Source organism: Eumetopias jubatus, unplaced genomic scaffold, assembly GCF_037043125.1.
Source record: "Eumetopias jubatus isolate StellerSeaLion01/CBP00866 unplaced genomic scaffold, mEumJub1_p1.0 scaffold_8, whole genome shotgun sequence".
Classification (NCBI taxonomy): Eukaryota; Metazoa; Chordata; class Mammalia; order Carnivora; family Otariidae; genus Eumetopias; species Eumetopias jubatus.
In genome coordinates, this window is record NW_028274814.1 from 93,661,554 (window position 1) to 93,682,949 (window position 21,396).

At 36.8% G+C, this 21,396-nt stretch overlaps 1 protein-coding gene across 1 annotated transcript in view; it reads left to right on the plus strand.

The window, feature by feature from the left end:
• Positions 1-387: 387 nt before the first annotated feature.
• Positions 388-21,396, plus strand: part of CAND1 (cullin associated and neddylation dissociated 1) — a 42,798-nt gene continuing 21,789 nt past the window's right edge. Inside the window, exons 1-2 of the mRNA XM_028110844.2 lie at positions 388-940; positions 11,264-11,407. Of these exons, the coding sequence (XP_027966645.1) occupies positions 873-940; positions 11,264-11,407 (212 nt within the window). The 5' untranslated portion in view covers positions 388-872. The remainder of the gene's footprint in view (positions 941-11,263; positions 11,408-21,396) is intronic.

The following is a 21,396-nucleotide window of genomic DNA, read 5'->3' on the forward strand; positions in this document are numbered from 1 at the left end:
CAGCCAATCACATCCTGACCCAGTGAAACACCCCGACTGAATTCTGGGATTTGTGGTTTTCACGTGGCAACATTATTTCACCGTGGTGAAGGCAAAGTAGGCCACGCGTCCTATTCGAATGGAAGCTCCTTCTAATAATTCTTATGTTGGTCCACACGCTACCCCTTAGCTAGCATTACTTCCTGGCCTACTACTCCTTAAAATTCGTAAACCTTTCCTTTATTGTCATACGGAAAAAAAGCAAGTTATTCTCAGATTACAGCACGCTTGTCCCCCTCACCCCCCCGTCCTTTAACCGTCGCTTTCAAATCTCGCGAGAACAGCCCCTTAGGTCGTTGTCATGCCTCCTGAAAGGCGGTTCACGGGAAGACTGACGAAGGCCTCAGCCAACACGGTTGCCTTTTAACTAGCGTCTCTATCGCGTGCGTGGGGAGACCTCCGTGAACCCTGACCCCGGCTTTCCGTGGCGTCCCGCGTTTGCCGCCCCCGCCCCCGGAGCGAAGGAGGCGGGTTTTGGCCTCTTGCCCTAGGGAGCGAGTGCGGAGAGAGTGGGAGCGAGACCAACCCGAGCGGAGGTGTCTGGCTCCCCGGAGAGGCCCTGCTGTACTCGCTGCCCATGAGCTCCTTTTCCAGCGAGCAGCGCCGTCATTAGGCCGACCCCGCAGCCTCTGCTTCCTCCAGGACAGGCCCACGCCTTTCCGAGGAGGGGGCAGCCAGTCGAGGCGCCTCCCTAGTCGGCGTCGGCGTCGCGCTGCGACCCTGGAAGCGGGAGCCGCCGCGAGCGGGAGGAGGAGCCCCAGCAACAGCGGCGGCGGCAGCGGCAGCGGGCAGCAGCACCGGCAACGCCAGCGGGCGGGATCGAGGCCGTCAACATGGCGAGCGCCTCGTACCACATTTCCAATTTGCTGGAAAAAATGACATCCAGCGACAAGGACTTCAGGTGAGGCCGAAATCCGACCGTAAACCCACCTTGGCGTCCCTCATCCGCGGCCCTGGCCCTCACACAGGCCTTGCCCCACCCCTTTGGCCTTAACCGGTTTGTGTGCTTTCCCGAGCTCTCCGGCCCACCACTCGGTTCCCTGATCCCGCAGGCTCCTTTTTCTCCCACCTTCCGACCCCCTCCCCCCCCATTCTTTCCTCTAGGCCGTTGCCCGCCGCGGGTCCGAGGCCCCTTCTGCGTCCCCAGACGCCTCCACTGCATTCCCTGCTCCCCACCCCCAATCCCGAGACGTGATTTTCGTGTCCCAGGTAGTGTGAAGGGGCAAAATCATCCACCGTTGTGACGAAGGGAGTTGCTCTAGGCTTGGAGACCAGGAGGCCCGGGCCTACCGGCCAGCCCGCCTTAAACGCTAGGCCGCCCTGCTTGCTAGGGCTGAGGCTGCTGCCCACTCTGGGCCCCAGCTGCCGCCTCTTTTCCCGCAGATGCGAGTGGGCCTAGGTGCGTTCAGCTTGAATGATTTGCTTTATTTGAGCTTTCCACGGATTGGGTTATAAACTTTTTCTTTGGACAATTCGTTCCGTGAAGGTGGGAAGAAGGGGGTGGGGTGGGGTGGGGAGGGAGCCAGGATGAGGAAACTTGACTCGCAGGGTTTTCCCGCCAGCATCTCTGTCATTTTTCCTTGTCAGGTGAAAACTAAGCAGAAATTCGGGGTTTCATTCTCATTTTCTTATATCCAAAATTACTGCCAGAAAGGTGAATTCCTGAACCTTTAACCTAAAAAGTAAAGCAAGCAAATGGATCTCACTGATGGAAGTTTTCAAAAATGAGGGTGGTGAATATGAGGCTTTATTATAGCAGTTCTGTTCCAGGAGACTTGTACTGTCCGTTCCAAACATTGGTAACATGCATTTTGAAGAATTGTTATATTCTCACGGATTATCTGGGTCTCCCCCCCCCCCTTTTTTTTGTACTACAGTGGTGGCTACATTCCTTCCTTCCCACCTCCTGTCCCATCACAAATAAATAAGCTCCCAATCTAAAAAAAAAGCTTTTTTATTTCTTCGATATTCTTTTGTTCTCTGAGGCTTGGTGGTTGTATTTTGTGAGCATTTTAAAGGAAAGAACAGATATCTTCAATTAAAATTGAGGCTGAAGTCTATTTTATTTTGTTTTGTTTTATTTATGTATGTATGAGCAGTACCCTTTAACACCTGAAAACATGTCCAGACCTCGTCTACTAGGAAGAGGTTTTCCTGTTTGTGAAAGGAGAAGCATGAAAAATGTAATGATTATGTTCCTCATTAAATTGATGTGCCGGTGTATTAAAATGGTTTTGGTTCTGTGACTTCAAAGCCAGAAATGATTTTTACAAAGTTTTGCTACCTAGGGAGTTGTTGAGTATTGCATTTGAAACTTTTAAAAATCTAGTTTGCTAATACCAAAGATTTTAGTTTTGTGACTTTTTGGAAGAGACATGTTTGTTTGGTTATTTTGGTATTTTAGATTTGTGTAGATCAAAATCAAGATTTATTGGAGGAAATAAAAGTTTTGCTTTTGTTTTTGTGTGTGTGCGCGTGTTTTGTAAGGATTAGAATGCTGTTTACTTCCCTTTGGGAACTTTGCTTGCTCTCAATGCAAGACACTGAAATTTAAATACACATTTGAGTGGGATATATACATATATTTATAACCTTTCAGCTATGTAGACTGGTGTGATTCCCCCCCCTTCCCATTTCTGTAAATTTGGTTCATTCTGTAAAAGTACTAAATATCAATTTCATACTAAAGATAGCACTTTGCTATAATACTATAATAGCATGATTTTGTTCAACTAGGTAGACTTGTGTATGGGTAATGTGCTTAGAATAAACAAATCGTGTTAATACTGCATATGTGATTTTTGACTCAAGCTATTTAAATTTTTTGTAAAGATAATATATACGTGATTTTGTGTTTTCTTTTTTAAATAAACTATATGAAAGATACAATGCTTTGATGTTAAGCTGTAGTCAGTGTTGAACTTGGTAAGAATTATCTACCAGTTTCAGCTAGAGTAAATCAAAACATTGCTTGGAGGATTGTTCTTCTAAAAGTGTAATATTGATGTATTTCTAATAGTTGATGAAGAAGATAAGTGTAGAAACAGTGACTTTCAGCTATCTGGCATTGTTAAGATATTTTTATTAACTATGTTTTAAAGACTGTAGTATGCTGAAGCCATCCAGTTAACAGACAAGTCTTTGGAACTAAAGTACTGTGTATATTAAATTACAGATATTTAAGAGATTAACTAAAATAGTGAGCATTTGAAGTCAAGTATTTTGAACATTTTTCTGTGTAATTTCAGTATAGGCATTTATTTGAATATATGTGTTCTATTTTAAAAGTATGCCTTCTTTCTCATTTGAAATTTATTTTGGTGTAAATATCACAGTTTGTTGCTCTGTGTTTTCAGATACCTACTAACAAAGATCTTGAGGACAGAGTTAATATTATAGAATATCTAATGCAAACCCCTGTACTTGTGCTAAGGGGAGATGAAAACAATAATATATTTAAAAGGAAAAAAAATTATTCCTTTCATGGCAGAATCCAAAGAGAATATGACCTACTTACTGGTCACAAAATATGGGCTCTAGTCATGTGTTCTAGTCTAGTAGGATTTTTTCTTGTGAACTCTCTGTGAGATTTTGGACAGACTACTTAATTTGGGATTAAATTTTTACTTTGAGAGACTTGTACATGGGTGATTACAAAAGGTCCCTTATAGGCCTGAAATTTTAGGTCTCTGGGTAACTACATAGTCCATTCATATAAAGTAAAGTAAAGAAGTGGGTACAGGTTTCAAATTTTTAAGATGTCAGCATTTTTAAAGAATCATTTTGTAGGATTTAAATCATGGGTTCAATTTATTGGGGGGGACATCTGACGTCCTTTTTCTTTCATGTTTTAGTATTCTGTACTCTTTGAAGGTGGTATTTTAAGGTTTACTACTAGTAGGTAGGTCATTCTGTAGATACCAGAATGAAAACTTCAATGTGCATGAACCAGGTGAATGCTCTGTTTATGAATATTAATATTGAAAATTCAGTGGGTTGAGGTAACAAGTTTTGCTTTTATTTTCATATGCTTCACCACCAACTGAATACTTTAGTATTCCAAGGAATAAAGAGCTGAAGGAAATTTACCACTGTTTTATCTTTATCTACATAGTAGTTAATATTAACGCTTACTGTCAACTTTATATACTTGATCCTGTTTATCCTCATAACTGTAGTATAAAGTGGATAGTTAACAATCTGTATTCCAGTCCAGGAAACTGAGGTGTGGTGGTGGTAATTAAGTACTTACCCAAGGTGAGTTAGACATTAGATCTGAAATTTTCAGACAACCCCAACCCCAACCCCAACCACAGATCATGAACTCTTAACTACCATGTTATGTTACTTCTTGAGGGTTTCGACTAGGGGACATTAAGACTAAGAACCTAAATTTCAGTTCCCTCTTAGGCTTATGGAATATTTTGTGCTAGAAGACACTTGTAGTAATTCCCTGAGAAGGGACTACAGAATGTTTACGATCTAGTGCTTGCCCTTAGTAGTATTTACATGCTTGTTGAATAGTTAAGACACTTTTATAAAAAGATGAAGAACCCAGAGCAATATGTAGTTGTCAGCCTTAAGTGGCAGAGAAGATGGAAGCAAGGAGATTCATGTTTGTGGAGTTACCTGAGCTAGTTCTTGAAGTTGTAGGTAGAGAAAACGAGTGCAAGCGTGAAAGCTCACTATACAAGTAGATAATCTTGACTGGAGCTGGGGGTATTGTTTAGGGAACTGCTTGAGGGTAGGGACCTTGTTTTACTGAACGAATCCTCCACTGTTTTGGCCTTGTGGGTTCCCAGGTGCTAGTTTTAGTTGGATTTTAATTAGAGTTAGAAAAGCGTGTAAGGATTTTGGGAAATTTCTTCCAGAAACCATTGTAAAAATCTACCAGTCTATTTTTTTTAAAATACCATTTGATACAGTCTTAAAATAATTTACTGCATTGCAGAATTTCCTAGCTTGATAACAGTTTATGTTACCAAATTTATGTATGTATGTATGTATGTGTTTTAGATATTAGCAGTTATTTTTTTCTTGGAAACTTTAAAATGCTAATAAAAATCTCAGGCCTGGTAGGGAATTGTGCACTTTCAGAGCTGGAAGGAACCTTAGAGATTCTATAACATACCTGAAAGTACCCTATGGGCATTTATAATAATGTAACAATAAATACTAGTGAAGTTCTCTGTAGTACTTGTGCTTGAAGAAAAGTAAGTTTAATCAGAGGAGATAGATTTGTAGAGCTTAGGAAGGTGATTCTGGGCACCTTTTAAGTACTTTGCAGGTTGATGGCCATTAGTGACTGGATTTCACTTACGTGATAAAAGTGTACTGCTAACACTGATTATCAGCAATGATTAAGGCTCACCACTGAAGAAAGACCTCATTGAGGTAACTGGGAAGAAGAAAGAGGGCTATAAATTAGTTTGATTTACATGAACAATATTAAGACCATCCTAAATTCATACTCCAAGGGAATAAATGAGAAAAAAATGAGATGGTGGTGGTGTGTATATGAGTTTTTTGAAAGATAATTAGCTCATTAGATGGTGCAGTTGGCCCGTATCACTTAGATCTGTCTGTTAGTAACAAGGGTAAAATTGTGCTTGTGTATGAGAGGAAGAGTTGTGAGACTGCTCATTGTGCAATACAAGGTATCTATATCTACCACTGTTTCTGCACATCTCTACATTGGATTTATGATGAATATTTCTCCCCTCAAGGAACTTTCAGTCCAGTAGAATAAGCCAGGTGTGTAAGTTCTATCATATGACTATCTTGTTCATAACTGTGTTTGCAGAGCCTGGCACAGTTCCTAATGATGGTACTCCCAAAATATTTATTGAATACATGAGATGGCACTGCCAGTAGGTTATATCCACCTGGGACTGCCATAGAAGTTTGAAAGTTAACATTTTAACTTTTCTCTCTCCCACCTTAAGCCTTTTTAATTTTTATTTTGTCCCATTCCATTACCATGTACCAAATGTCCCAGTTGGAAAACCTTGATGTCACCCTTTTACCTTTTTCTTTCTCATTTAATTCCCTGATGGGTATTTCTCAAAGTTTAGTCTTCCTGTCTCTGGCCTCTTTTTAATCCATTCTTTGGTAACTCTTCCATTAGAATTTTCTTTCTAAATATCACAGCCGATCATTGCCGTCTCCACTAATTCCCATTAACTACAAGATAAACTCTAAACTTAGCTGTTACCCACGTAAGGATCACTGAAATTACTCTTCCCCGAGTTTCTGAGAACCTCTATGTAACTAATTCAGTGGATATTTTGTTTGCTTATCTATTTGATATGCAAGCACTGTTTATTACTTTTTCCTTCTTGAAATTCTCTTACATAGGCATCCTTGACACAAGTTGGATTTATTACCATTATAGTGAGGGAGAGAGAAGACACGCCATGGGAAGTCTCAGTTAAAGAGTGGTAGGACCTATTCATTTGGGTAGTTTTGGGAAGGGTCTAAGGAAGTGGAGTTTCACACTGGATTGTTGGAAAGTGGGGCAGTTCCATTGTTTGACATCTTAATAGGAGGGCGAAACTAAAGCAGAGGAAAAGCTTTAATTGATGAAGAAGTAGCAGTCAATGAGTTAGAGTGGAAGGTGTGTTTGGTATTTTGTGTTAAGTGAACTTGTCTGAAATGTATATTCTGTGAGGTTGTTTATGTCTAGGAAAACAATACGCTTTCATTGTAAGCATCAGATCAGTTTGGAATAACATTCAGATATAGGTATGAGCCTCAGATCAGTTCCTGGACTGTAGGGCTACTGTTGTTTTTTGTTTTTGTTTTTTCCCTTTCTTAGTCCTCCCTTTTGACCAAGGGCAGATGAAATTGGGCTGCCAGGGCATCATTGATTTATGATGTTTACATCTTGACTATTGCTGAGATTTTGTTGATTAGGATCAGAAGGAATGGCCATTCTGTGTAGTCTGTAGTTGAGCCAGGTTTATTAATCCTTTCTCCTGTTGTAAGGTGAGTGTTTGAACTATTTGATATGACAATGGCTGCTAAATAACAGTAAGACTCTGGAAGGATACATACCTGACTTTAACACCCAAGTCCTGTGGTTTTCTTCCTACTGCTTTGTCCATTTGCTAACTCATCCCTTACCATCCCCATATCTAATCCATTTGAAAGACTTATTTTAACCTTTTAAATCTCAAATAGTTGGTTATTATTCTCAGTAGATAGTACTATCAAGTTAACCATGAACATGGAATTAGTGATACTGAGCCGTTATATGGTGGTAGGTTCCTGTGAGCTTCTAGTCATAGCATTTTCATATTTGATCGGTTCATAACCTTGTTTTTATTTCTGTTTAAAGACAACCTTATTTAATATATGTTGTTGATTTGTTCACATTGTGCTCATGGCCAACAGCACTATCACTTCATGCCTGAGAAAAGCTTATCTAATATATGTATTTTTTTCTGGAAGACACAGCTTTCTTGTACTTAGGAATACTAGACAGCACTACACTATGCTTGGGGGTCATTTTAACAGCAACATTACCAACAAAAAACACAAACATGCAAATGATGTGGCACTAGATAGAGAAGAGGATACTTTTTACAGTATGTGAGTTGAAACAAGAAGGCATTAACTTTGATAATAATGAGAATTGATTGTATGTCCATTTTTCTTCCTCCATAGGTTGTCATAACCCTAATTGTAGCTACCATCATTTCGCACTTAGACTGCAACAGTAACTCTCCTAACTTTCTCCGTTCATTTTGGCTAAATGAAGATTGGTTCTTTCTACACTCTGACCATAGTATAGCTGGAGTAATGTTTCTGAAATGCACATTTGATCATTTTGGTGTACTGCCCATCTCTGACCCAGATACCTTTCAATAACTTCCCATTGCTCTTAGAATAAAGACTAAAATTCCAATAAGACCCCCAAATCTCTTCAGTCTCTTGGCCCTTGCTTACTTGCTCCCCCCCCAAAAAAAATTCCTGCCCATGCTTCAGAGTTCAGTCTTTCCTAATGCACAAACCCCAGTGCAATCTGCATCAGGTTACTTTATTACACCATTGAGTTTTCTTTGTGCCCTATCCTTTCCCTTCCCTTCCTAGCATTTATCTCTGTTCATAATTACATATACAATTAACCCATATATGTAGTTTTTAAAACTAATGTCTCTCTTTGATTGTATTGTAAGCTCCAAGACAGCAGGAACTGTTTTCTTTTGCTATCTCTTGTTTGTATAGAGTTGAGCACAGTACCTGTTCCGTACTAGGTTCTCACTACAGAGTCAGATCTTTCTTATCTTGATGTCAGCTTACATTTCCATCTTCTTCCTGTTAGGCTTCTTTCTACCTGCCTATGTCCCAGCCACACTTAACTGCTTCTTAGCCCTTCACTCAAAAGGGTTATGTCCCTCAGCATTGTTGCTGCTGCCACCGTCCCCAACCCCAACAAAGACAAAAATTTAAAATTCTAAACCAGCTTTCCCCATGCACACCCCTGTTAATCCTTGGAGATCCAAACTGTCAGTTCTTGGTGTGATCAGTGTCAATTGTCCTTGAGTATTTTTTAAAAATCTGTAAGATTGAGATTTGTCCATTTACCTGTCTGTCTGCCATATTAGATGAAAAGGTTAGGAGGAAGGGACTGAGTCTGTTTTATCATCTTAGGTCTTAACATCATGCCTAGAACATTACATGCTTAAGAGACATTTTACAGATTGGCTTTTGAATCTACCATGGACAGCTTTTTAGCTGGTTAAACAACTTTTCTTATGATTTTATAGTGCAAATTTTTTTATCAAATTAACAAATTCTTAGAACTTTCTGTTTGGGCGTCACCATTAAAAAGTAACTCAGTGTAACTTAATACCATCTCAATCCATTTTCTCTCATTTTTAAAAATAATACCTATTGCTAATTTTACTGGGGCTCATTTCAGCTTTAAAAAATGTTTAACCCCATTGGTCATAGATTTTTTAAAATTATAAACTTATAGAAGTATAGTTGACATACAATGTTACATTAGCTTTAAGTGTACAACAAAGTGATTTGACAGTTCTAATTCTGTACATTACACAGTGTTCACCGTGCTAAATATAGTCACCATACAAAATCCCTGCCATTTATTTTATAACCGGAAGTTTGTGCCTCTTAATCCCCTTTAATACCTTCTAGGTCCATGCATGTTGTTGAGAATGGCAAGATTTCATTCTTTTTTTGTGCCTATTCTGTAAAATATCCCATTGTTCTTTAATCCATTTATTTGTCAGAGGATACTTAGGTTGCTTCCATATCTTGGCTATTGTAAATAATGGTGCAGTGAACATAGGGGTGCATGTATCTTTTTTAATTAGTGTTTTGTTTTTGGTTTTGGCAGATACCCAGTTGCGGAGTTACTAATCATATGGTATTTCTATTTTTAATTTTTTGAGGAACCTCCATACCGTTTTCCATAGTGGCTGTACCATTTTGCATCCTACCAAAAGGGAACGAAGGTTCCCTTTTTTCCACATCCTTACAAATGCTTGTTATTTCTTGTATTTTTGATACTAGCCAATCTGACTGGTGTGAGGTGATATCTTGTGGTTTTGCATTGATCGTAGATTTCTGAGAATCAGTAGACTTCTCTGAGGTCAGGAGCCAAGGTTTATTTACTTTTTATCTATCCTTTGCTCATAGTCCAGCCTTGTAGCATAATAGGCAATGAATAAATAAGTGGTAAATAAAGGAGAGAATCTGTGTACCAGTAGACTCCCTTCAGAACCATAAAACAATTTTTTGCATTGGGATTATTTGCTTTTTTACCTAAATTAATGGCCATGTTCTTTTCAACCAGGTGATGAGCATTTCAGGGGTCTTTAGAAGTCCTAACTACTATTGTTTTATTTCATAATTTTATGGAAGTAAAATGGTTAAGATATTTTAATGCTTTGTGTGCAGAATTCCTGCATTAGTGCGCTGTTATTCAGTTTTTTGTTTTTTATTTTCTAGAATATTGTGTGGTTTTAATTTCATTTGTCATATAAAATGGGGAGGGGCTATCCATTACCACCATGTTCATTTAAAAAAAGTACATGCTTTACCTTGTATAATCCCAATTTGAACACAGACTTTATAAGCTGTTTCACAAACCTTGGTAAGAATTGTGCTTGCATTGTAGTTTAAAACTTTGTCAAATTAGCATTAAATGAACATATTAACTCCTTAGATAACAAATAATTCCTAAATTAATAAGTTGTTTTGCCGATCCTTACCACATTATCGCCTGTATTGCCAGACTGTCTGCGTAGCTATTTATCATTTCAGCTCCAATAGTTAGTGGTTTTTAATTGATTTAAACACAGATTTTGACATTTCTGTATGTAATATAAATAGTACACTTTTACTCAAACTTGATTTGGTTCATATACAAGAAGAAGGCATTTAAGTAGTTGTTACTGCAGTTAGGTTATTTCAGTAGGTAGAGAAGAGCCAGAATTAGGGGAAAAATTCATTTGGCCTTCAAACAGGGGGGCTTTATTTTCAGTGTGATCATCTATTACTCTTGAGAAAATACTTTTAAAACAATGAATCATCTGGTGAGGTATATGAGAAAAAAATCTGAGAGTCTGTTTACCTCATTTTTGTCTCCTATTCAACCCTTTCATGTAAAACTGAGATTAGACAATTGATCACTCTGGGTTTTTTGTTCAGACTATTAAGTATTAAACTTGTCTTTCTTTGGCAGTAGTTCTTAAGGGGAAGGGGCTGGATGTCAGATGGAAATATGTTCTAGAATCGCCTCTTCACCATTTTGAAAATACATCTGATAACCTTGTGATGGGAGTTGGGGTAGAGCTGAGAATTTGTATTTTGGAAATTTCCCAGTAACTTTTTAATATGTGACCCCTGCCCCTCGATCCCAACACAGAATATTATATAGGAAGGTATTCTTAATGTTTGTAGTTAAAGGCTTCCTGGATAAAATTCAAATCACAAACAAAGAAAATAAAGAGGAGCTTTTCTCCTCCTAAAAGCAATGATACAGTTAATTAGAATGAAAGAACACTCAAAGTAGATCCTATCTGTAACTTAAAACAGGACTGACCTGGGGAAGATAATTTAAAGTGATGGGTTCCTTATTTAAGAGGGTTTGTTAGGACTTAGATAGTTAGATAAGGATGATAGCATTATATTTGAAAGACATGATCTTTGTGCTTAAAAATTGAAATTATCAACAAATTTAATTTTTTGATAGGTTTATGGCTACAAATGATTTGATGACAGAACTGCAGAAAGATTCCATCAAGTTGGATGATGACAGTGAAAGGAAAGTGGTGAAAATGATTTTGAAGTTACTGGAAGATAAAAATGGAGAGGTACAGAATTTAGCTGTCAAATGGTAAGTGTTTTTTACTTGCTTTCCACCCCTATCAGCCCCATTAAAAGACTCAGTGTAATAGTTGGTAAATTATCTTAGTTGTGTGTACTATGTCTTTCTGGAATTTTCTTTAGAATTTGCAGGTGAGTGGTGAATGTTTAATGTTTGCATGTGGTATGTATGATATACTTCTTAAGGTTTCTTTTTCTGTTTTTTCTTTTAAAGATTTTATTTACTTATTTGACAGAGCGAGAGAACACAAGCAGGGGGAACAGTAGAAGGAGAGAGAGAAACAGGCTCCCTGCCAAGCCGGGGCCCAATGCGGTGCTCAGTCCCAGGACCCTGGGATCATGACCTGAGCTAAAGGCAGATGCTTAACCATATGAGCCATCCAGGCACCCCATACACTTCTTAAAGCCTTTTATGGTATTTTGATTTGTATGAAATATGTAATGGAAACTCCAGAAAGAGCGATTCTCTCACTTGTTTGACCTGATTTATTTAGCCAAGTTAAAAGGCCTACTTGCCTCTATTCATCTCTGTATGAAAATCTAAGAACCAGTGATCAAGGGAAGTAAAAAATAATAAGACTTTATAAAGAACAGCAGCATTTAAAACCGTAGTTAACACAAATTAAGACTGATAGATATAGCAGCTACAAAGAATTTTCCCTAAAAATTGTGGGAATTCCAATTGTCTTTGTGTACAGTGTAGTAGGAGCATCTTATTAGACATGTTATTGACAGTTTGACTATTTTTAGTAATAGGGTATAGAATTTGAGTTCTCAGTAAATTCTGTTAACAAATTGTTTCATTTATATGTATCAAATACTAGAAAACCTTAACAATTTACATAGTTAGTGTAACCTTTAGTTTCATATAACAAGCTATGGAATTTTATGTCATTTTGTATGTCCTGTAATAATTAGGCATCAATTTAAAAAAGCGTTGTCTCATTATGATTCCTTTATTGCATTAAAACAATTTTTTTTAAAGATTTTATTTAAGAGAGACAGCGAGAGGGCATAAGCATGGGGTGGGGGAGAAGGGCAGAGGGAGAAGGAGAAGCAGACTCCACGCTGAGCAGGGAATTTTCTGGGATCATGACCTGAACCAAAGGCAGATGCTTAACTGACTGAGCCACCCAGGCGCCCAGTATTGCAATTTATTACAAAGGTTGTAAGTTTGTTTTAGGCTTAGCTTTTACATATCTGCTGTAAAAACAGGCAAAAATGTGAGAAATCATTGGTCAGCATAGAGTTTTTAGACAATGCAGTACAATTTCTTTAACTTGGGACATTTGCAAGTTTAAAATAAAATGGGTCTTAAAAAGATAAGTTGCAGAATAATGCAATGAGTATAATTTTACTTTATTTTTCATCTTTTATTTATTTGTTTTTTTTGGCCTGTGCGTAATAAAATTAAACATTGTTCAAAATATATGATGAACATTTACCAGCTTTTAAAAGTGGTAATAAAAAGTAGTCTTTGTCCGAAATTGAGAGTTGAGAGGAACATAGGTCTTATTCACTTGCATAGGAATCTTTACTCATTAGGGACCTGAGCTTTTGGTCTTTTGAAGACCTTTATTCTAACAGGTTGGGGGAAGAAATGGCATATATTCAAGAAAAAAATAAAGGCATTAAGATAAAAACAAAAGTAATACAGTAGGAGATAAGACCCAAGAACTGATTCTTGGAGGAGGGAAAATCACAATAGATAAATTACTAACTAGCCTTATCAAGAAATACGGAAAATTGTCAAAGAACTCATCACCCAAAAGAAACTCAGGCTCAGAAATCTTTCACACACGTCTTTGAAACCTCAAAGAACAGATAATTCCAGTACGGAGAGTTCTAGTACTATTCCAGACCGTAAACTATGAAAACTTCCCAGTCTTTTATTTAAACCAATTACTGATAACATATTGTGACTGAAAATAACACTGAAAAAGAAAACTACAGACCATTTAAGTGTTCAAAATATAATCCAACAATACAGTAAGTGTAACATACCATGACCAAGTGAGATTGATCCCGAGAACATGAGGGCGGTTCAATATTATGTGCTTTGTTAATATATTTCATTATGTTAGTGGATAAGAGGAAGAAAAAACAGTTGTCCAGGCACTGATAAGATTCAGCATTGATGCTTGATTTTAAAAAGATTTTCCTTTTTTTTAATTTATTTATTTGAGAGAGAGTGAGAGAGAGAATGAGAAATAGCATGAGAAGGGACAGGGTCAGAGGAGGAAGCAGGCTCCCCGCTGAGGTGAGAGCCCGATGTGGCACTCAATCCCAGAACTTCGGGATCATGACCTGAGCAGAAGGCAGTTGCTCAACCAACTGAGCCACCCAGGCACCCCGATGCTTGATTTAAAAAAACAAAACAAAACACCAAAGCACAACACTTACTTAGGCTACTTAGTGTAATTAGAGGAGTGAAACACCTTCCAGAGACCATCATCATACTTAATATGTCATTGGAGTGAAGAACAGGTCAGGGATGCTTTATCTCACTAGGGAGAATTCACTGTTTCAAGGGAAACATTTTATTAAATGAGAGAGAAGACCTTTTTTATTATTTTATTTTTTTAAAAGATTTTATTTATTTATTTGACAGAGACACAGTGAGAGAGGGAACACAAGCAGGGGGAGTGGGAGAGGGAGAAGCAGGCTTCCCGCTGAGCAGGGAGCCTGATGCGGGGCTCGATCCCAGGACCCTGGGATCATGACCTGAGCTGAAGGCAGACACTTAACGACTGAGCCACCCAGGTGCCCCGAGATAAGACCTTTTTTTAATGTTAGAAGTACACACACATACACATACCTCACAAAGGCCAGTAAATTACCAGATACCTTTACACTAATGTCAATAAGAAGGAAAAGATGGGTTTCTGTCTCCACTACATTCTTTTTGAAGGTATTAGCTGCTATAGGACAAGGAAGAATAAAATTATATGCATGAGCGTTGGAAAAGGTACATGAGAATAATCCAAGTCAATCAAGAAAAAAATTTAATGTGGACAGTAAGAATTCAGTGAAGTAACAGGATGTGAAAGTAATGAACAAAAATCTGTAGTTTTCATATAAACAACCAGTTGGAAGATCTCATGGAATCAAATGTCCATTTATTACAGCAACAGAAAGACAAAATGCCTAGCAATTAAATGCAACAAATGTTACAATGGTGACCTTGAGTGAGGGTATTATATGGTATAGGTAAGGTTACAATTTTATCTTTTTCAAAACTTAAGGAAAACTTTAAAATATTCTTGACCCCTAACAAAAATGTACTTGGAACAAATGGAAACACATTCCATGTCCTTGGATAGGATAACTCAATAAAGTTGTTGGTTCTCTCCAAGCTAATTTAATGCTAACTTAATTGTAAAAATTATTTCACAACCTAGACAAGTTGATTTTAAAGTGTATTTTGGTGGGAGGGAGAGGGGACAGGTGTTTGCTCAAGATAGCCAAGAAAACTCTGAAAAAGTGTTAACAGTTGCTGAAGGTGGAGTTGTTGCTTAGCCCTACTAGATAGGAAAAGAGACTATTGTGTTTCTGTAATCAAAGCGGTGCAGTAGTGAGGCATTAATGGACAAATGGAGTAAAATAGAAAGTACATGATAGAAAGTTGGACCCCCCGCTTTTTTAAGGACTAGATAACCATTTGAAAAAGATAAAATTGTATCCTTACCTCACATACAACATCCCTACTGAAGGTCACAGTTCTTTTCACTTTAAATTAGTTTTGCCTGTTTCAGAGCTTCATATAAATGGAGTTAATACAGTATGTGCTCTTTTGTGTCTAGCTGTCGTACTCACATCTGTGAGATTCATCCATGTTGGGTGTATTAGTATTTCTTGACTTTTTATTACTGATTAGTAGCCAGTAATAAATACCAGTCTGTTTATATGTTTGGTTTCTTTGTAGAGTTTGGCTATTGTGAATAGAGATACAGTGAACATTCTTGTATGAGTTCTTTTTAGGATATGGGTCTTTTTTATGGGTGGATACCTAAGAATGGAATTGCTGTTCTCCAATTAGATTTTTAAGAAACTGCCAAATTGTTTCCCAAAGTATTTGTATCATTTACATGAAAGTACCACATTCTCACCAACACCTGGTTTTGTCACCCTTTAATTTTAGCCATTCCAGTAAGTGTATAGGTGTAGTTTTAATTTACATGTCCCTGATGACTAATATTGTCCAGTGCTGTTTTGTGTGTTTGTTGGACTTTTTTTTTTTCCTGGACTTTTCCCAATTTTTGAAATTGAGGTGGTTTTTTTATTATCAAATCATACGAGTTCTTCGTATATTCTAGATAGGCCCTTTGATACATATATTTTATAAATATTTTCTCCCAAGTTGATGAGCTTAAGTTTTTAAATTTAGTTTTAAATTTAGTTTCATTTGATTATCTTATAAATTAATTTCAACTTTTCTTTTATGGTAATTGCTTTCCATGTTCTAAGAAACCTTTGTTTACCTTATGTTGCAACAGTTTTCTCCTGTTTTTTTTTTCTAAAAGCCTTATAGTTTTAGCTTTTACTTCTAGACTTGTGATCTGTCTTGAATTAGTTTTTCTGAATTAGGAATTGAGTTCAGTTTTTTCATGTGAATAGTTGTTGAAGGACCATTTATTGAAAACATCTTTTCCCTATTGAATTGCATTCATATCAGAGATCGGTTGACAGAAAGTGTGGGTTTATTTCTCGACTCTCTTGTGTTCCATTGGTGTTTTTGTGTATTCTTATGCCAGTACAAAACTGTTGTATTAGTATAATGTAGCATATTAGACAACCTTGCCACTCTTGACTTTTTTGGGCAGATCTTTGTTGTGAGGAGCTATCCTGTGTATTCTGTGTATGTAGGATGTTTAGCAGCATCTTGGCCTTTAGCTACTATTTGCTAGTAGCATTCCTTCTTCTCCCAGGAGTGACAACCAAAAATGTCTCCAGACATTGCCAGCTGTCTATCTATTGGAGGGTAAAAATTGCCCTTTGTTGAAAACAAAGGTATAGAAGATCTATAGAAGTCTGATGTAAGGTAGTTTAAATTCTTAGCTTCATTCTTCCTTTCCCAAGAGGATTTTGATTTTTTAGGGTTTTTTTTTTGTTTTGTTTTTCCGTTGTAAATTTTAGAATCAGTTTGTCAATTTCAATTTTTAAAAAAATAAGCTTGCTCAAATTTTGATTGGGATTGTGTTGAAGCTGTAGAGATTTTTGAAGAGAATCAACATCTTAACAATACTGTTTTTTAACAGTGAACCATAGTATCTCTACTTACTTACTAGTCACAGTAGTTTTTGTTGATTCCTTGGGATTTTCTGCCTAAATAGGGGTCATCAGAGAATATCCCCCTCTTTCAGTCCTGATTTTGGTAATTTGTGTTTTCTCTCTTTTTTCCCTCATATGGATTTACCAACTTTACTTATCAAAGAACTGATAGGTTTGTTAATTTTCTCTATTGTTTGTTGCCTTATTTCATTGATTTCATTGATTTCTTCTCTTTTATTATAATGCTCACTTTCTTCCTTTCTAATTCTTAAACAATTAAAGGTATGTATTTTTCTCTAATTACTTCTTGAGCTACATTCTACAAATTCTGGTGGTATCATTCAGTTTGAAATACTTTTTTAAAGATTTGATTTTTAGGTAATCTCTACACCCAACGTGGGGCTTGAACTCACTACCCTAAGATCAGGAGTTGCATGCTTCACTGACTAAGCAAGCCAGCCAGGTGCCCCTAGTTTGAAATATTTTTAATTCTCTTGTTGATGAGCTTAAGTTTTTAAGGAAAACCTTTGATCCATGGGTTATTTAGATGCAATTTTCAAATATTTGGAGGTTACCTAGATGTTTATTTTTATTGCTAATTTAATTCCATTTTGGTCAGAGAACCGTATTTAAAATTTCAGGATGTTTGTTTTGTCTACTTTGATTTGTTTTATGGTTCAGCATGTGGTGCATCTTGGTGAATGAATGTCCCATGTATACTTGGAAGAAAATATATTTTGTGGTAGATGGGCATAATTTTTAGAAATGTCAGGTCAAGGTAGTTGATAAAGTTTAGATTTTATATTCTTTGTGATTTTTTTGTTTTTGCTTTTGGTATTAAATACCCCAAAGAGACAAGTGTTTAAAATTTTCAACTATGATTGTCAAATTATCTGTTTTTCTCTTTGATAAATGTCAGGTCTTGCTCCATGTATTTTGAAACCTAATAAAATGCATACACATTTATATGTCCTCCTGATGTTTGACCTTTTTATGAGTATGAAATGTTTCTTTTTAAATATACCTTATCTTCAAATATATTTTCTATTATGTTACTATGGAAAAGTCACCCCAACTTTTCTAAGATTAGTGTTTGCATAGTGTACCTTTTTTTATTTTTCAGTTTAATCTTTTTATTTTTTTTAAAGATTTTATTTATTTATTTGACAGAGAGAGAGAGAGACAGTGAGAGAGGGAACACAAGTAGGGGGAGAAGGAAAGGAAGAAGCAGGCTTCCCGCTGAGCAGGGAGCCCGATGCGGAGCTCGATCCCAGCACTCTGGGATCATGACCTGAGCCGAAGGAGACGCTTAACGACTGAGCCACCCAGGCACCCCAGATCTTTTTATTTTTAAATGGTGTGTCTTCTAGACAGCAAATAGTTAATTCTTGCTTTGATTCAGTTTCATAATTTTTGACCTTAAATAGGAGTGCTTATATAGTCCCTTAGTGTTTATTATAAATATTTGATATGGTTGGATTTAGGTGTGTCATTCTTCTTATTTTCTTTTTGCTTTTGTTGTTATTGTTGTTCTGGGTTTTTCCCCCCCACCTGCCGCCTTTTGGGTTAAGCAAATCTTTTATAGCAACAGTTCTCAAAGTTTGATTTGGGGGGACCCTGGAACATCTTGTGACCCTCTGAAAGTGTCAGAATTTATCATGTGAATAATTATTTTCCCTTTGACTCTAGTTTTCTTGTAAGTGCACAATGTAATTTTCCAGAGGCCACATAATGTGATCATCATAACAGACCAAATGCAGAATCAGATATGAGAACACAGTTTTTTTTTTAAGTGCAAACATATAAATCAGTGCTATTTTTCTCTCACTTTTTTTGAGAACATAGTTAAGTTTTTAAAAATGTTTATGTTAACGTGATAGGTTTATTTTTGTTACTTTTAATTTTTAATATGGTAAGTATTGATAGACACAGCCTACATAAAGACAAGTTTTTGGGGTCTTCATTGATTTTTAAAGCGTTAAAAGGGTTCCTGAAACCAAAAGGTTGGGAATCTGTTTTATATTTAATTTTGATTTCCTCTGTTGACTTTTTAGATATGTCTCTTAGTGTTTTTTGAATTGTCACTCTAGGCTAGGGATTATAAATTGCATTTTAAATTTATGGCAACATATTAAAAGTTAATATTGTACCACTTGATATAAGGTATATAAATCTTGTAACATTTTTCTGTTTACTTTCTTCCTGTCTTTATGCATTTGCATGTATGTGTGTCCATACTGCAGTATTATTTATAATTTGAAGAAAAACTATATAGTCTTATTTTATTTTTTTTTTTTAGTTTACTTATTTACTTATTTATTAGTAATCTCTAAACCCAACATGGGTCTTCAGTTCAGCAACCCTGAGATCAAGAGTTGCATGCTCTACCATTGATTCAGCCTGGCACCCCAATGTAGTAATTAAGATACTCCAATGTAGTATTTAAGATAAATATAGCCTTTTATGTATACACACATTTACATTTTTGGTGATCTTTGTAACTCCGAGTAACCATATGGTTTAATTTTTCTTTAGCCTAAAGAACTTTCTTTGGCAATTCTTGCAGTATAGGTTTGGTAGTGATATAGTTTCAGTTTTTATCATAAATTGTCTTTATTTTCACTTTTAAGGGATAATTTCAGTGGATTTGGAATTCTAGGTAAACCTTTCTGTTTTTAGTTACATCATTATCTGGCATTCAAATTGTTGTTTTTCAAAAATACAGATGTAGAGAGTTTACAGACTTTTGGTCCAACAAAGCTATTTTGCCATTACCAGAACTCTTTAAATTCATTTTTGGAATCCCTTTTATTTTCACTCCAGATTTTTTCATTGTTTCATGTTAGGTCTTTACACATATGCCATGTCTCTTTGTCACTGCCGTCATTTTGGATTAGATTGTTCTTGGATTTCTCCAACCTTTCCGTTTATTTTTCTTCCTTCTCTTAATTCCCCAGATTGCACTGCCTGTGGCTTCTCCAATCAAGCAGTTAGCAGTTTATTGAACATCTGTATTTGATAAATGCTTATCTGACATTTATCAAATTAAACTATTTTTCTCATGTCACTTACGCTTGACAAAATGCATTGGCTCCCAATTTTACCACATCACATTTAAATTTGCCGGCCTAACTTTAAAGGTTCTCCATAATGTCCCAGGGGCCTACCTTTCCTATTGTCTTTTATGTGCCTTTTGTATCAACCAGTTCTTTTCATTCCTCATTTTTTAAATCTTATTTAAATTAAATTACTTAACATATAGTGTATCATTAGTTTCAGATGTAGATTTCAGTAACTCATCATTTGTATATAACACCCACTCATTATATCTCAGATCCTCCTTAATGCCTATCACCCAGTTACCCCATCCCCCCACCTGCTTCCCTCCAGCAACCCTGTTTGTTTCTTATAGTTAAGAGTCTTATGGTTTGTCTCCCTCTCTGGTTTTGTCTTATTTTTCCCTCCCTTCCCCTATGATCCTCTCTTTTGTTTCTTAAATTCCACATATGCGTAAAACCCATATGATAATTGTCTTTCACTGATCGACTTATTTCACTCAGCATAATACCCTCCAGTTCCATCCACGTCGATGTAAATGGTAAGATTTCATCCTTTTTCATGGCTGAGTAATATTCCATTGTGTGTGGAATATTCTTTATCTGTTCATCTGTTGGACATCTGGGCTCTTTCCATAGTTTGGCTGTTGTGGACATTGCTCCTATAAACATTGGGGTGCAGATGCCTCTTCGGATCACAATGTTTATATCCTTTGGGTAAATACCTAGTAGTGCAATTGCTGGATCGTAGTATAACTCTATTTTTAACTTCTTGAAGAACCTCCATACTGTTTTCCAGAGTGGAAACCAGCTTGCATTCCCTCAGTGTAAGAGGATTCCCCTTTCTCCACATCCTCACCAACATTTGTCATTTCCTGACTTGTTAATTTTAGCCATTCTGACTGATGTGAGGTGGTATCTCATTGTGGTTTTGATTTGTATTTCCCTGATGCCGAGTGATGTTGAGAACTTTTTCATGTGTCTGTTGGCCATTTGGATGTCTTCTTTGGAGAAATGTCTGTTCATGTCTTCTGCCCATTTCTTGACTGGATTATTTGGGTTGTTTGGGTGTTGAGTATGATAAGTTCTTTATAGATCTTGGCTACTAGCCCTTTATCTGGTAAGTCATTTGCAGATATCTTCTCCCATTCCATAGGTTGTCTTTCGGTTTTGTTGACTGTTTCCTTTGTTGTGCAAAAGCTTTTTATCTTGATGAAGTCTCAGTAGTTCATTTTTGCTTTTGTTTCCCATTCCTCATTTTTTAAAATATGCATTCCACTCATTCTGGTCTCTGATCTTTCCATTTGAAATGCCCTTCTTTTCTAACAGTATCCCATAAGCCCAGTACCTAAAAATCTGTCCCTTAGGTGCAGTCTTCTGTCCCGTTCTTTCGGTTCACAAGGTGGAGTTGGTGACAGATGATAGAAGGAAGGCAGGGTCTGAGTTGGCAGAGTGATATATTGGGTAGAATTGCTATTTCAGGTAAACCATAGGATCCTTGTTAGGAGCAGACTCCTAATTAGCCTTTTTAGTACTAAAAAATGTTTTGTATATATGAAGGATTGGGAGCATCTTAAGTTTAAATTTCCATGATACCATGGTGGAAATCAGTGGGGAAACACTGGAAACCAACTGCAAGGAGCTTAATCAAATTTGTTTTAAACCCGTATTC